This window comes from Thermobia domestica, chromosome 3 (genome assembly GCF_964235325.1).
Source record: "Thermobia domestica chromosome 3, izTheDome1.hap1.1, whole genome shotgun sequence".
Classification (NCBI taxonomy): Eukaryota; Metazoa; Arthropoda; class Insecta; order Zygentoma; family Lepismatidae; genus Thermobia; species Thermobia domestica.
In genome coordinates this window covers 203043499-203062731 of record NC_137456.1, presented here as the reverse complement: position 1 = coordinate 203062731, position 19233 = coordinate 203043499, and the positions used below count along the sequence as shown (strand labels likewise).

The 19233-nt window shown below is 38.7% G+C and overlaps 1 protein-coding gene across 1 annotated transcript in view; it reads right to left on the bottom strand.

The window, feature by feature from the left end:
- Ubr1 (Ubr1 ubiquitin ligase) overlaps positions 1-19233 on the bottom strand; it is a 360686-nt gene that overhangs the window by 270696 nt on the left and 70757 nt on the right. Inside the window, exon 8 of the mRNA XM_081752092.1 lies at positions 4968-5143. Within this exon, the coding sequence (XP_081608218.1) occupies positions 4968-5143 (176 nt within the window). The remainder of the gene's footprint in view (positions 1-4967; positions 5144-19233) is intronic.

Here is a 19233-nt window from a genome sequence, read left to right as displayed (position 1 = left end):
TTTTAATCATTCGAGTGACATGAAAGAAACCTAGTTTGAGGTAGGTACAAATTATGTTTAAAAATTCATTTCAAATGGTTCGGCCTGTCATGTATATATAAAGTTCCAGTTACGGTTAAAAGTCTGTGGTATGTATTACGATGATATTAGAATTGTGAACTAAAAATTTTAAGTATTGCATTTTAAATGGATTCAAGCTTCCCCTGAAGTTTCCTATATCATATGAAATGATTAAATCACTACACTGACAAAATTCTTGATTCATTTAACTGTAATAAGAACAACATACTGTACTTCGATTTAACTTGCATTATTACGATCATAAAAATTAAGATGAGAGTTTTAAATTTAGATTAGATTAGAATCCTAGAATGATCAGAAATACTGTATTTTATTTCTGTTTTAAGCTAAATAAAGTTGATTTAAATCAATCAATCTTGATAAAACTCCATCATGAAGAAGGAAGTTCCAATATTCATTTTAACTGATAACCTTTTCTCCCATGATGTGATCACAATCAACGCCACTTTCAATGTGGCAAAAATATACAACATGACATCTTCCTTCGCCCTTAAAACGGGTATTTTCAAAAATGCAGGGACCCGTGTCAGCTTATTTTTAATGAGAAATACATATACTAAATGTTATTGTCCTAACTTGAGGGGCTCGTGAGATACTCTACTTTCGCAGTAAGTTAAAACACAGTTCGAAGTACGTCGTAATTATATTCCACAGAGCATTTCAAACGTTTCAGGTATCCGGCGGAGCTCATGTGGTTCGGATCTCACGTAAAGCTGTCGGTCCACGTCTCATACAGCCTCGATGCTGAAAGGAACGCAAAACTCTAACCCAACAAACAATCGAACAGTTCAGTTGATTTCGTGATGCGATATGAAAAATATCGAAAAACATTGATATATAGAAATATAAAAAAAAATTCGATATCAATATTTGAAAATATCGATCACAAGCCCTATGAAAGTATCTACCGTATTCATCGAAAAGTGAATAGTGATTCAATTTCAACATCATACCAAAGTAATTAATACTTTTCTTTTCTACTAATCAAACTGTTATTTGAAAATAAAGAAGCAGAGCTCCGTAAGTATTACAATCCAAATTCCTAGATCATTCACAGGCTGCTAAAACTCAGCCAATTTCTAAATCGAATGCTAGTCCAGTAATGGCTAATTTATAAGCACTGAAAGCAAAGAACCAAATTTCCGTGAATGAGGTCATTCCTTTCCCGCTCCCAAATGAGTGGTTTGTTGAGTGTGCGGTCATAGATTTTCTGAATCTTTGCTATATTCTGAGTATCCTGTTTTCTGTTGCATATGTCTATGCTAGGCCAGATTAGGTCTGAGCTACGAACACTTGAAAGTAATTCTATAAAATCTCATCTCCCGGGACCAAAGGCCTCATCTTGTAGAATGGGCGTGCTAACCCAAAGATTAATTCAAGAAAATATGTATACAATTAGAAGTGAAATCTAGATTTACGCAATGATAGCCACCTACGTACATTCTTTTTATTAGGCATGAACATTTAAAAAAAGGTACAAATAAATTTAAAAAATATATTACCTCTTCAATTTTATTAGCGGGCCGGTTGAAACATATAGATATAAGGTCTGTCCAACAATTATTGTCCCTGATATAAGTTAAACAATTATTGTGCTCATAACATTTGTACTTTAAGGCTTTAGAAGTACGTATGTCAATGTGAAGGGTAATGTTATTGATATTGGTTGTGTTCTGTTTTACAAGTAGTAAGTGCGTCCGGTTCGTGAAAATAAAGAAAAACTGAAGTGCGTACCGTGATCAAATACTCCCAGATGAAAGGTCTAACAGCTACGAAAATGTACGCAGAAATTTTTAGTGTGTTAGGTGATACTGCCTCTCCTACCAAATAAATAAATAAATAAAAACTGGTTACGTGAATTCCGTTGTGGCAGGTAAAACTGTGTACATGCTGTGGAACAATGGCTTGCTACCTAACCGCCATTTTTTTTCAAGGTGTAACAGCTCTAGAACATAGGTGGACGAAGTGTATTTCTGTAATGGAAACTTTGTATAAAACAGAAATGTAAAATGAGCGATCTCTCTGCTTTCCAAACGAGGCAAATTCTTGGGGCTCGTTGTGTGGTACGAATGTGACGAAAATGTCAAGTATATTGAGTGTATCGAAAGGTACAGTGTCCAAGATGGTAGCGGGCTACTAAACTCGTGGCAAAATCAATTTGGTGAAGAAAAACAGTGGTCGGAAGAAAACCTTCACTGACAGGTGCCGCCGAGATTTAAAACGTATTGTCAGTTGAATCGTCGTGTGACTGAGGAGCAACAGATGAAGGAACTCAAGCAGATCTCCCACAGTCTATGTCGACAATCAGGATCTGAAATAAGTTACATGACATGAACATTTCGGATCGACTTGCATGGATGAAACCGCTGATAAGGTATCACAACGCTTTTGCACGACGCCAAAGGTGCCGCATTGCCGCAAACACGAAATATGGACTGCTGATGACTGCAAACGTGTAATATTATGGGGTAAGCCATCCTTCAATAAGTTCAGAGTTGACGTTTACCGATCGAGAGCCCGTGATTATATCGCATTTCCCGGGAAGATACAAATACCATGGTCCAGATTGTTTCCGAGCAATGACGCCATATTCCAGAATGATAATGTACCCATTCATACAGCTGGACATGTTGTGGCGTGCTATGGCTCCATTTTAAGTCACATTAAATCTGTTTTGAGGGCGAAAGGTGGTCCAACGCTATACCACTCTGGTAAGTTGCTCTATTTTCAAGTGTTTCAATAAATTCATAATTATCTGTATTATATATATATACTATAGCTGGAGACCCGAATACCATACTAAATACATTAAATGATATCAATAGAAAGGCATCTTTAATAGGCTTCCAACTAAACTACTCCAAATGTGAGATTAGCTTCCTGGAAACACCTCTAGAACAGACAAATATATTTTTCACCATGTTGAATGAGGCGGCTCCAGGCATTCAATTAATGACGCCTGGGTTCCGCCCTTTCTTCTGAAGCAAGGAAAACTTTATTAATTGAGAAGACTGCCAAGCTGGAGAATTATTTCCAACGATTGTCATTAATATCGGCACACTCAGCTTTCTATTTATTAAGAACTTCTTTTACCCTGCGAAGGTTGATATATTTTCTACGATGTTCACCATCTTGGAGAGAAGATCTACTTGAACGTTACGATAGCTCCATCAAATCTGGATTGGAATCCATCATGTTTTCTTCCTCATAATACATGGCTACAGGCTTCTCTTCCGATCAGTTTTGGAGGATTAGGCATCCGACGAGCCTTAGATATGGCTATTCCCGCCTTCTTGGCATCATTCTATGGTTCCAAATGCCTAATCGAATCGCTTCTCCAACACTATATAATTTCTCACAGAATTACTGAGATTGAGGATTGCTCTACAACTTGGTCAATATTAGTAGGCTTAGAATTACCCGAAATCAACTCCAGATCAAAACAAATCACACGGGACATGCCTATCATTAAATTACACTTCTCCTTTTTACTCCAATCGGCAGACAACTTAGAAGACAAAGCTAGATTAATTTATGCTTCCTCCTTAGAAGCAGGTGCTTGGCTCAAAGCCCTGCCTTCGCCCAAGCTCGGCCTTCACCTAAGTAATGAATGCTTCCGAATAGCCATTGCATTACGTCTAGGGGCAGATATATATGTGAAGACCACAATTGTCAAGCATGTAAGAGCGAAGTAAATAAAAAAGGTTTTCATGGCCTTTCATGTTCCAAAAGCGCAGGTAGACATTCTCGCCACTCAAATGTTAACGACATTATAATGAGAGCACTAATCTCAGCCGGCATACCTGCAATAAGAGAACCCATTGGGTGTAGGAGAACAGATGGAAAAAGACCAGATGGGATGACTGTTACCGTGGAAGAGAGGTAAAGCGCTAATTTGAGACTTTACAAGTTCATATACGTTCGCTCCTTCCAATCTTCCCCTTTCTTCGATTCAGGCGGGAAATATAGCAAGCCGAAATGAAACGGAAAAAAGGAGAAAATACAGTAATCTTGCGGAGAAATATAATTTTGTAATATGTAGAAGTATAATTTCAATATTATCACTATTGAATCCAGTGGTGCATGGGGCACTGAAGGTATTAACTTTATAAAAGAAATAGGCAGAGGGATCACGCAGTTATCTGGCAATGATAAAGAAGCACCTTCCTCATACGAAGAATAAGTATGGCAGTTCTACGAGGCAATATCGCCTCAATACAGGGTACCATACCCAAAGGCAGAGAACTAGAAGAAGTATTCCTACTGTAAAAATATATTTATTCCATTAGGTTTTTATTTAATGTTACCATTTTATGTTCCTTCAAATATTTTCCATTTGTTTGTTTTTTATTTTGTTTTGCTGCTTTCATCAGTGTAAAAGTTTTAGGATTTGCTAGATTTGCCTATTGTGTTGTTAAGCTTAGACTAAAAATGTTGTGGACAAAGAATATTTGTAAAATTTCGTATTATGAAAAGTTTTACTACAATATGCAACAATAACGATAAGTTATATTAAGTTGAATAGACAATTTAATTGCTGTAATGATTATGATTATAAATTTATATATATATATTCCTGTTTCCGTAGTTCTACATATTTATCAATGGCTACAGTAAAAGTGTAACACAAACATAAGATTCTTAATAAATAACTAAATAAATAAAAAACTGGAAACAGTAAGTATTACAGCTGTATCGTTCTTCCCTTCCTACTTTTGATAGGGCTTTCTCTTGCCTTCCTGTTTCATCTAGCTAATTTTTCTGTCACCACACATCAAAAACTTTCAGTCGTTTTCCATTTGAATTCTTATTATCTAGTAGTACAAGTTTGAGGTGTAAAAACTATAAACAAAATCGTTTGAATTATTTTGAGCAATAATATTTACCTGCATGTATGCAAGGAGACTTAGTAAGAGAGAGAATCCATGAAGAAAACCTCTCCGCAGAGGATCAGTCCATGTTTCCGGCTTTGCACTTAAGAGATATCTTAAGTCAAACAGAATACACTGAGCTCGCTTGAAAGTGACGTGTGGTGCATTCCGCTCAAACTCTAATTTACCCTCTGCAAAAGAGAAAGAAAATGGAAACATTAGAATGAAACTCCTGTTAAAGATGAAATAATTATTTTTCAACTAAATTAAAATCAATATGGATGTGCACTAATATACATTACACTAGCCTCAATGGTTTTGTAACAACAAAGAAAATGGGTCATTTTAAGGGAGGTACAATTTTGATCTGTCAGTGTGCAAATCGCAAAAGTGAAGACCTACCACTATACATACAACACTCACCTTCATGTTCTTTGAAGACATATCATGAATAATCATCAGCAATATTTCCAAGACTAACCGAACTTCATCCTGACAGCAACCGATTGCGAATATTATGTATTTATCTTCTTATTTACATTTAATACTCGCTGAAAATCCTTACAGATTTATATCTTTTATTAAAATTACCAAACGACTTAAGACCTCGAAAGTAAATTAACGTAAAAAAAACTACGGACTTGCATGTTTGATGTTCCCAAATAGCATGCTATAAATACAAATTATTCGTTAAACTATTATGTAGAAAACCAGCCATATAGTTTGTAGTGTAGCTCATATACATCCGACACAACTAAAATGATAAAGAATGAAGTAATGCAGTAGACTTAATACTTCATTTACTTTCATGGCTGGTAATTCATAATTTGAATTTTTTTTAGTTGGTGATTTTTGTGAGTAGACTTTTCCTTTTATCTTTTTGGTAATCAAATATGTATATTATTGTTGTGAATAAACAAAAAAAATATTTTTACACTAAATTTATTAATACAATTGGTTACCATTGCGTTTTATTTCCTATCCAAGTTTCCTGTCCCTGTGTTAAGTCACATTTCCTCTTATATGGAAAGCTTCATCCGCACTTCATTAGTCACGGAGAGCAGTACAAAGCACCAATGATCTTTAAGATCTTGAATATTGTTTTGGAAAAAACGAAATATCTAAATTTACATCCCTCGGTTATGGCTTGTCGGCCAAAACAGATAAATGAAAATTAGAGATTATGAAAGAATTAGTAGAAAAGAATGTGGGACGAAACGAGACAACTCGAGAAAATTCACGAACATGACACTGTCCACCACAAAATCACATGATCTGGGGATCGAGATAGGAATCCTCGTACCAGAGATGAATACCCTAGCACTGAGTCACTGTATTCCCTTCAAATGTGATTGGAATTTTGTAGATGCTAGAAAGATTAGATACTGCAACATTTTGTTTCTTTGTGTCTTTAATGTTGTTTCGTCATCTATTGCAATGGCAAACATAGGCACAAAGATTCTTCACGTTTACACATCATTTCGTAAACAGCACTTAGTAAGGTCCGATAAAAAAAAAAAAAAAAAAAAAAAATCCCTCCCCATTGGTGAAACGCTCTCTCGTATTCTTTTGGTGTGTTAACATTGCCGCACCCTTTTAATTTATACATCTTAGCAATTTTCAATAACCTCAATACAAATTATATAATTAACTCTATTTATAATAAGAAATTATAATTTGAGTTCGTTACTGTTTGAAATTGAAATTGGGGCTGGCTATCGACACGTTAACGTAAAGGACAGTAATTTCATTCACTTATGTTGTGGGTCCAGGTAAATGGCAAGGTTGAATTTTCGTTTAACATTGGACGCATACAGCCAAAACGACTCGTTCGATTTGAAAAGATCCTTCACTTTAGATTGAAAACATCATATTTGGAGACGGTTTCTCCTCTTACATTTTGTTGTAATTCTAATAACAGAGTTACTCTATGTCAAAGGACTTTTGAGACACCCTGTATATGAAAAATGAATTCTCTAAAATAAATATTTCCTCCTTAACCGATCTTCGAGGACTGTTAAAGAAAATGAATAAACAAGTCGTAGAATGAATTTCTTGAGTTATGATAATTAAACCCTCGGATTTTCAGGAACACCTGCTACAAGTAGTTACTCGTCACACCATCCATCCATCCATCCAATCCAATCCATCCAACCAATCCATCCATCCATTCATCCAATCCAATACATCTATCCATCCAATCCAATAAATCCATCCATCTATCCATCCATCCATCCATGCAATCCAATCCATCCATCCAATCCAATCCAATCCATCCATCCATCAATCCAATTTATCCAATCTAATCCAATCCATTCAATCCGTCAATCCAATCCAATCCATTCATCCATTCAATCCAATCCAATCCATTCCATCCATCCATCCAATCCAATCCATCCATTCAATTCAATCTAATCCATCCATCCAATCCAATCCATCCATCAATCCAATCCATCCATCCATCAATCCATCCAATCCAATCCATCCATCCATCCATTCAATCCAATTCAATCCATCCATTCATTCATACATCCAATCCAATCGAATCCATCCATCCAATCCATCCATCCAATCCAATCCATCCATCCATCCATCAATCCATCCAATCCAACCATCCATCCAATCCATCCATCCATCCAATCCATCTATCCATCCAATCCAATCAATCTATCCATTCAATTCAATCCACCCATCCAATCCAATCCAATCCATCCATGCAATCCAATCAATTCAATCCATTCATCCATCAATCCAATACATCTATCCATTCAATCCAATCAATTCCATCCATCCAATCCAATCCATCCATTCAATCCAATCCAATCCATCCATCCAATCCAATCCATACATTCATCCATCCATCCATTCCATCCAATCCAATCCATCCATCCAATCCAATCCGTCAATCCATCCATCCATTCAATCCAATCCATCCATCCAAAAAAATGAAATGAAATCTTGAGTTTTACGTCCCACAATTATGCCGGTTAGGCTAAAGAAGACGGTGATGATGAGTAATGAATGAAATGATGGAATGAAGAAAGTGGGAGGAAACGGGAGAACCCCGAGAAAACCCACGCACACGGTGTTTGTCCACCACGAAGTCCACGTGGCGGGGGCTGGGATCGAACACGGGTCCCACGCACCAGAGGTGAACACTCTACCACTGAGCATCTATCCATACAACCCATCCATACATCCAATCCAATCCATCCATGCAATCCAATCCAATCCATCCATCCCATCCATCCAATCCAATCCATCCAATCCATCCATAAATCAATCCACCCATCTATTTAATCCATCCATCAATCCAATCCATTCATCCAGTCCAATTCATCCATCCATCCTCGCATTCAATCCAATTCAATACATCCATCCATCCATCCAATCCAATCCATCCATTCAATCCAATCCAATCCATCCATCAACCCATCCAATCTAATCCATCGAATCCAATCCAATCCAATCCATCCATCCATCGAATCCAATCCAATCCATCCATCCATCCATCCAATCCATCCATCCATCCAATCCACCCATCAATCCAATCCAATCCATCCATTCATCAATCCATCCATCCATCCTATCCATCCATCCATCAATCCAATCCATCCTTCCATCCATCCAATCCATCCAGTCAATCCAATCCAATCCATCCAATCTATCCAATCGAATCCAATCTATCCAATTTAATCCATCCATCCATCCAATCCAATCCATCCATCCATTCATTCATTCAATCCATTCCAATACATCCATCCATCCAATCCAATCCATCAAATCCCTCCATCCATCAATCCAATCCGTCCATTAATCCAATCCAATCCATCCAACCCAATCCATCCATCCATCCATCCATCCAATTCAATCCATCCATCCATACAGTTAAATCCAATCCATCCATCCAATCCAATCCATCCATCCATTAAATCCAATCCAATCCATCCATCCAATCCAATCTATCTATCCACCCATCCATCCATCCAATCCAATCCATCAAATCCAATCCAATCCATCCATTCAATCTATCCTTCCATCCATCAATCTAATCCAATCCATCCATCAATCCAATCCATCCATCCATCCAATCCAATCCATCCATCAATCCAGTCCAATCCATCCATCCATCCAATCCAATCCATCCATCATTCCATCCATCAATTCAATCCAATCCATCCATTCATCCATCCATCCATCAATCCAATCCAATCCATCAATCCATCCATTTAATCCATCCATCCAATCCATCCATCAATCCAATCCATCCAATCCGTCAATCCAACCCAATCCATTCATCCATTCAATCCAATCCAATCCATTCCATCCATCCAATCCAATCCATCCATTCAATCCAATCCAATCCATCCATCCAATCCAATCCATCCATCAATCCAATCCATCCATCCATCCAATCCAATCCATCCATCCATCAATCCATCCAATCCAATCCATCCATCCATTAAATCCAATCCAATCCATCCATCCAATCCAATCTATCTATCCACCCATCCATCCATCCAATCCAATCCATCAAATCCAATCCAATCCATCCATTCAATCTATCCTTCCATCCATCAATCTAATCCAATCCATCCATCAATCCAATCCATCCATCCATCCAATCCAATCCATCCATCAATCCAGTCCAATCCATCCATCCATCCAATCCAATCCATCCATCATTCCATCCATCAATTCAATCCAATCCATCCATTCATCCATCCATCCATCAATCCAATCCAATCCATCAATCCATCCATTTAATCCATCCATCCAATCCATCCATCAATCCAATCCATCCAATCCGTCAATCCAACCCAATCCATTCATCCATTCAATCCAATCCAATCCATTCCATCCATCCAATCCAATCCATCCATTCAATCCAATCCAATCCATCCATCCAATCCAATCCATCCATCAATCCAATCCATCCATCCATCCAATCCAATCCATCCATCCATCAATCCATCCAATCCAATCCATCCATCCATTCAATCCAATTCAATCCATCCATTCATTCATACATCCAATCCAATTGAATCCATCAATCCAATCCATCCATTCAATCCATCCATCCATCCATCAATCCATCCAATCCAACCATCCATCCATCCAATCCATCTATCCATCCAATCCAATCAATCTATCCATTCAATTCAATCCACCCATCCAATCCAATCCATCCATGCAATCCAATCCATTCATCCATCAATCCAATACATCTATCCATTCAATCCAATCAATTCCATCCATCCAATCCAATCCATCCATTCAATCCAATCCAATCCAATCCATACATCATCATCCATCCATCCATTCAATCCAATCCATCCATTCAATCCAATCTATCCATCCATCCAATCCAATCCGTCAATCCAATTCAATCCATCCATCCATTCAATCCAATCCATCCATCCATCCATCCATCGAAAAAATGAAATGAAATTGAGTTTTACGTCCCACGCTTATGCCGGTTAGGCTAAAGGAGACGGTGATGATGAGTAATGAATGAAATGGTGGAATGAAGAAAGTGGGAGGAAACGGGAGAACCCCGAGAAAACCCACGCACACGGTGTTTGTCCACCACGAAGCCCACGTGGCGGGGGCTGGGATCGAACCCGGGACCCCACGCACCAGAGGTGAACGCTCTACCACTGAGCATCTATCCATACAATCCATCCATACATCCAATCCAATCCATCCATGCAATCCAATTCATCTATCCATCAATCCAATCCAATCCATCCATCCCATCAATCCAATCCAATCCATCCATCCCATCCATCCAATCCAATCCATCCATAAATCAATCCACCCATCCATTTAATCTATCCATCAATCCAATCCATTCATCCAGTCCAATTCATCCATCCATCCTCGCATTCAATCCAATTCAATCCATCCATCCATCCATCCAATCCAATCCATCCACTCAATCCAATCCAATCCATCCATCAACCCATCCAATCCAATCCATCCATCCATCGAATCCAATCCAATCCATCCATCCATCCAATCCACCCATCAATCCAATCCAATCCATCCATCCATTCATCAATCCATCCATCCATCCTATCCATCCATCCATCAATCCAATCCATCCTTCCATCCATCCAATCCATCCAGTCAATCCAATCCAATCTATCCAATCGAATCCAATCTATCCAATTTAATCCATCCATCCATCCATTCAATCCATTCCAATACATCCATCCATCCAATCCAATCTATCCATTCCAATCCATCAAATCCCCCCATCCAATCTAATCCATCCATCCAATCCAATCCATCCATCCATCAATCCAATCCATCCATCCATCCATCCAATCCATCCAACCCAATCCAATCCATCCATCCATCTATCCAATCCATCCATTAAATCCATCCATCAATCCAATCCATCCAATCCAATCCATCTAACCATCCAATCCGTGTATCTATCCATACAATCCAATCCAATCCAATCGATCCATCCATCAATCCAATCCAATCCATCCATTCAATCTATCCCTCCATCCATGAATCCAATCCAATCCATCCATCTAATCCAATCCATCCATCCATCCAATCCAATTCATCCATCCGTCCATCCATACAATCCAATCCATCCATCCATCCAATCCATCCATCCATCCATTCAATCCAATCCAATCCACCCATCCATCCAATCCAATCCATCCATCCAATCCAATCTGTCTATCCACCCATCCATCAATCCATCCATCCAATCCAATCCATCCATCCATCCAATTCAATCCATCCATCCATACAGTTAAATCCAATCCATCCATCCAATCTAATCCAATCCATCCATCCAATCCAATTCATCCATCCATTCAATCCAATCCAATCCATCCAATCCAATCCATCCATCCATCCATCCAATCCAATCTATCTATCCACCCATCCATCCAATCCAATCCATCAAATCCAATCCAATCCATCCATTCAATCTATCCCTCCATCCATCAATCCAATCCATCCATCTAATCCAATCCATCCATCAATCCAATCCATCCATCCATCCAATCCAATTCATCCATCCGTCCATCCATACAATAAATCCAATCCATCCATCCATCTAATCCATCCAATCCAATCCAATCTATCCATCCATCCATCCATCTATCCATCCAATCCATGTATCTATCCAATCCAATCCATCCAATCCATCCATCCAATCCAATCCAATTCATCCATCCATTCAATCCAATCCAATCCATCTATCCAATCCATCCATCTAATCCAATCCATCCATCCAATCCATCCATCAATCCAATCCAATCTATCCATCCATCCAATCCAATTCATCGATCCGTCTATCCATACAATTAAATCCAATCCATCCATCCATCCAATCCAATCCATCCATCCATCAATCCAGTCCAATCCATCCATCCATCCATCCATCCAATCCATCCAATCCAATCCAATCCATCCATCCATACAATCCAATCCATTCCATCCATCCAACCATCCAATCCATCCATTCATCATTCCATCCATCAATTCAATCCAATCCATCCATTCATCCATCCATCCATCAATCCAATCCATCCATTCTATCCAATCCAATCCATCCATCCATCCACCAATCCATCCAATCCATCAATCCATCCATTTAATCCATCCATCCAATCCAACCCATCCAATCCAATCCAATTCATCCATCCATCCATCCAATCCAATCCATCCATCGATTCAATCCAATCCATTCCATCCATCCATCCATCCAATCCAATCCATCCATTCAATCCAATCCATCCATCCAATCCATTCATCTAACCATCCATCTATCCGTTCAATCCATCCATACATCCAATCCAATCCATCCATCCATCCAATCCATCCATCCATCCATCCAATCCAATCCATCCATCAATCAATCCAATCCATCCATCCAATCCAATTCAATCCATCTATTCAATCCAATCCAATCCATTCATCCCATCCATACATCAATCCATCCAATAAATCCATCCATTTAATCCATCCATCCATCCATCAATCAATCCTATCCAATCCATCCATCCAGTTAATCCATCCATCCATTTAATTCATCCATCCATCCATCAATCCAATCCAATACTTTCATCCAATCCATCCATGCATTCAATCCAATTCAATCCATCCATCCATCCAATCCATCCATTCAATCCAATCCATCCATCCAATTCAATCCAATCCAATCCAATCCATCCATCCAATTCAATCCAATCCATCCATCCAATTCAATCCATCCATCCATCCAATCCATCCGTCCATCGAATCCAATCCAATCCATCCATCCATCCAATCCACCCATCAATCCAATCCAATCCATCCATCCATTCAATCCCATCCATCCATCCAATCTATCCAATCTAATCCATCCATCCATCCATCCATCCAATCCAATCCATCCTTTCAATCCATACATTCAAGCCAATCCAATCCATCCATCAATCCATCCAATTCAATCCATCCATCCAATCCATCCATCCATCGAATCCAATCCAATCCATCCATCCAATCCAACCCATCCATCCATCCAATCCACCCATCAATCCAATTCAATCCATCCATCCATCCAATCCATCCATCCATCGAATCCAATCCATCCATCCAATCCAACCCATCCATCCATCCAATCCAATCCATCCTTTCAATCCATCCATTTAATCCATCCATCAAATCCAATCCAATTCATCCATCCAGCCAGCCAATCCAATCCAATTCATCCATCCATCAATCCATCCAATCCATCAATCCATCCATCCATCCATTAAATCCATCCATCCATCCAATCCATCCATCCAATCCAATCCATCCATCCAATGCATCCATCAATCCATCCATCCATCCAATCCAATTCATCCATCCATCCAACCCAATCCAATTCATCCATCCAATCCAATCCATCCATCCAATCCAATCTATCAATCCATCCATCCATCCATCCAATCCAATCCATCCATTCAATCAAATCCAATCCATCAATCCATCCATCCAATCCAATCCATTTTTTCAATCCATCCATTCAATCAAATCCAATCAATCCATCCATCAATCCATCCAATCCATCAATCAATCCATCCATCCATCCATTTAATCCATCCATCAATCCAATCCAATCCATCCAATCCAATTCATCCATCCATCAATCCATCCAATCCATCCATCAATCTAATCCAATCCATCCAATCCATCCATCTATCCATCCAATCCATCCAATCAATCCAATGCAATCCATCCATCCAATCCATCTATCCGTTCAATCCATCCATACATCCAATCCATCCATGCAATCCAATCCATCCATCCAATCCAATCCAGTCCAATCCATCCATCCAATCCATCCATCCATCCACCCATCCATCAATCCAATCCGTCCAATCCAGTCCATCCATCCATTCAATCAATTCCATTTTATCCATCCATCCAATTCAATCCATCCATTCAATCCAATCCAATCCATCCATCCCATCCATCCATCCAATCCATTCATCCATCCATCCATCTATCCGTTCAATCCATCCATACATCCAATCCATCCATCCAATCCAATCCAGTCCAATCCATCCATCCATCCACCCATCCATCCATCCAATCCAATCCATCCATCAATCCAATCCGTCCATCCAATCCAGTCCATCCATCCATTCAATCCAATCCATTCCATCCATGCATCCAATTCAATCCATCCATTCAATCCAATCCAATCCATCCATCCCATTTATCCATCCAATCCATCCATACATCAATCCATCCATCCATTTAATCCATCAATCCATCCATCAATCCAATCCATCCATCCATCAATCCAATCCAATCTAATCCATCCATCCAATCCAATCCATTCTTTCAATCCAATCCAATCCAATCCATTCATTCAATCCAATCCATCCATTCAATCCAATCCAATCCATCCAATCCAATCCAATCCATCCATCCATCCATCAATCCATCCATCCATCGAATCCAACCCATCCATCAATCCAATCCATCCATCCAATCCAATCCATCCATCCTATCCATTCATCAATCCATCCTTCCATCCAATCCAATCCATCCATCGAAATCCAATCCATCCATCAATCAAATCCATCCATCTATTCAATCCATCCAGTCAATCCAATCCAATCCATCCATCCATCCAATCCAATCTATCCAATCCAATCCATCCAATCCAATTTAATCCATCCATCCAATCCAATCCATCCATTCATCCATCTAATCCATCCATCCATCCATTCAATCCAATCCAATCCATCCATCCATCAAATCCAATCCACCCATCCAATCCAATCCATCTATCTATCCAATCCATCCATTTAATCCATCTATCCATCCATCCAATCCAATCCATTCATCCAATCCATCCATCTATCCAATCCATCCATTAAATCCATCCATCAATCCAATCCAATCCATCCAATCCAATCCATCCAATCCAATCCATCCATTTATCCATCCATCTATCCAATCCATCCATCCATCCAATGCATCCATCAATCCAATCCAATCCATCCATCCAACCAACCCAATCCATCCATCCATTCAATCCAATCCAATCCATCCATCCAATCCATCTATCCATCCATCCATCAATCCAATCCATTTATCCAATTCAATCCAATCCATCCATCCATTCATTCAATCCAATCCATCCATCCATCCATACAATTAAATCCAATCCATCCATCCATTAATCCAATCCAATCCATCCATCCATCCAATCCAATCCATCCATCCAATCCATTCATCCAATCCAAACCATCCATCCATCCAATCCAATCCAATCCATCCATCCATCCAATCCATCTATCTATCCATCCATCCAATCCAATCCCATCCATCCAATCCAATCCAATCCATCTATCCATCCATCCATCCATCCATCCAATCCATCCATCCAATCCAATCCATCCATCCAATCCAATCCATCCATCCATCCATCCAATCCAATCCATCCATCCAATCCATCCATCCAATCCATCCATTCATCCATCCATCCATCCAATCCATCAATCAAGGAATAAGCCCGAATTACAGAAACTTAATAATTAACGCAAAATTTTATTTACAGCAACTAGAAGTTTAAGTTTGCAGTTGTAATTTAAAAGTTGTCCAGAAAGAAGTCCAATAAATATCGTTATACAGTATATTTACAAAGTTAGGCCCGAAAAGGCCCGAGAAATATGGTTGTATATTTAAAAATCTACGACCCGAACTCGGCCCGGGCCGGAAGTGGTATATGCTTTGTGGGCCCGAGCCCGTGCAGATCTCTACCTCCCCGACAATAAAATAAGTCCGGAAGTGTCATTCGGATCAAATATGCTGAAAAGTCTTAAAATGCAGAATGAAAACTTCTTTTTTTAAGGGAGTAATTTGTCCCCTGACACTGACTGATCTGACTTAATGCCCAATTCTCCATTCTTCTGTTGCAACTGTGAAATCATCTGCATAAGCTCGATTACTTGATGTGTCCCTCTAAAGTAACAATGCCGCACTTGTGCCATAAACCGTTCATAGACGCCCCTGGTGCATACACAAATACATATATGAAGCATCAGAAGTAATTTATACAAATGCAACACTTCTCCATTGTTCTGTATTAACAGCGGAATCGTAGGAGGGGGTGAGCGAGCGAGGCCATGGCCCTGGGCGCTGATAGCAAGAGGGTGCCGAACGAGCAAGAAAGAAAAAGTGTTGGAAGTGAATAAATGACGCGTCGCTCCGAAAATGTAGTGGCACCCTATTAAATCAATATTGTTGTGGGACTGCAAAGGAATAGATTTCTTTTTAAAAAGTCTTCCTCGCTTCGCTCGCAACATAAATGTTTCAATAAGTCACAATAAGCTTTTACTTATTACTTAAAGAAAGTTATTATATATGATTTGTTAATGACGATGTGAAATAGAAGGCCGCAAGCTGCTGTTTGCGCGAGAATATTAAAAATGAAGATAAACAAGGGTAATAATAATATTTTCAAACTTGAAGCAACTCTAGAATACGGGCTTAAGAGGTCAGAACTTAACCTAACGAATTTCGTTTTTTTTAAAGACTGACCACTACCAGTGATCTTTCTTTATTCCATTGACATGAAATGCTACCAATTTGAAGGAATTTATTGTAATGATTTCACCATCAACTACTTGTATCCATAGGCGGAGTTAGGAATTGGTTACTCGGGGCTAGACCTTTTGTCTGTTGGGGGACACGGTTAATACAAATCAGAATTGAAGGATCTTATAAGTAGCATTTTTGTTTTTTGTCAAAAAATTGGGGGGGGAGCATGCCCAGCATAGCTCCGCCCAAGCTTGTATCGCCAGGATTCTTTTTGTATATACGTATCTAATTGTGTGATATTTTATCTATTTACAATCATATACACACATTAGATAGATAGATAGATTAGCATGTGTGTGTTTATGTTAGTGTATTTTCAATATGTTAATTAATAATAAGCAGCCTTCAATTCAGAACTTTCTTTCATTAAGAAATTAAGTAATTGCTATAAATTTCAAACATATGTAGTAGCCAAACTACATTTAGATTTTAAAGAGAAACATTAAACATATTCTTCATCTCCATCGATCAATATCGAGAAATTCGTAAAGAAGTCTCCTCCTGAATTTCCGTTTCATGTCACAAAATACTTTTTACCACAAAACAATCGAAATTAAAATGTTGTTTGTGTGGTCATATACAGAATAAAATTTGAAAAGTTTACAATTATTACTGGAAATTAATGCTGTCACCCATTTCGTACATTTTAAAAGCACATAGTTTATAATGCATTGAAATTTCATTTACTATCGATAGTATGAAACGTTGTAAATAGTAAATTTCTATAACTGTTCTCCAATTTGATCTATATACAACAAAAGGTAGTTTTGTCGAGTTTAACAAAACTAATATGAAAAAAGCTCTAATTTGTAAAAGGATACTAATAATCGCTTTTGGCTGTTGCAATGATCTGTCCAAGCAGTTTGATAAAAATTGATCACAGAATAACGCAAAAACTTGTTTCTCTTATATATACATACATAAAAGGCTTGGTGAGGTGAGTGTAGGAGAAGGAAACACTGAATTCTACTTCGTCCCGGGCGCCGAAATCTACCTACTGTTCTGATTGACAGGGACCAAGGGGGCCCCAAAAGTCTTTAAAATTACTGAAAACATTTTCACCATAAAAGTTTTTTTAAAAATGACATGAGTCACTCCTGTATAATTCAGGGACCCTTTCGAACATGTTGAGAGAGGGCCCATCATAAAAGCTTTGGTGGGGCCTCCTTGTATTCCCCAATGGTCTTAGTCCGGCCTTGTATATATTTTCTATACGAAAACAAGGTGCTTCAAAATGTAAATTATTATTTAATTTCAAGTTATGGCATTATTTGAGATTTCAATTTAGCTTAATACTTCAATATTAGCAAAAGTATAAAGCAGAGTGGGAAATCAGGAACCTTTCAAGGATTGAATTACGAAAAATGTGAAAGGCTGTTTTCGCAACATCATGAGCAGGCAACTCTGGTCTGGGATTAGCTGACTGTATTGCCGGCACTCTACGTGTTATCGTCCTTCGTTCCCTTACTCCCGTATGCGAGAAGTGCGTGACGTGTGCCTTTTTGTTCATATACCGGTATTTACGATACAAAGGCGGAGGGCCCACTAAAAAATCCACCGTCCAGGGCCCACCGGGAAATTTCCCGGTTTCCCGCCTGGCCAGTACGGCCCTGGTATGATACAACGCCCAGACTGAATCAGATAATCATTAGGTCTCGACTGGTATAGGGCATAATAGGGAAACGACTGGTATGGGACGTCACATGTGAAAACACATTTGCACCTTCTCATTTAGCTTCATCATGTAAAGAGGCAGCCTGTAAACGAAAACACACGAAATATTCCAAATTAAAAGAAGATCATATGTTCATTGCCTTTGCTACGGAAACCATGGGAGTTTTTAGCCAGGAAGGTAGGCAATTCCTAAAGGAAATCGGATCGAAATTAAATCTCAAGACGGGAGATTCAAGAAGTGCTAATTTTTTATTTCAACGCATTAGTTTAGCAATACAGTGAGGTATTGCGGTTAGCATTTTTAAGTTCCTTCCCTTCTTCTAAAATGGAAGAATTTTTTCTTTTATGTGAAATGAAACACAATTTATGAACACTTTGGAGTGATTTTTTAAAAAACTATTTGAGTTTAGTATACTCCGTGATATTTGTCATGCTACTTCCAAAGATGAGGAAGATGGATTTACTCGCTCTTCTCAATTTGTTCTACCTA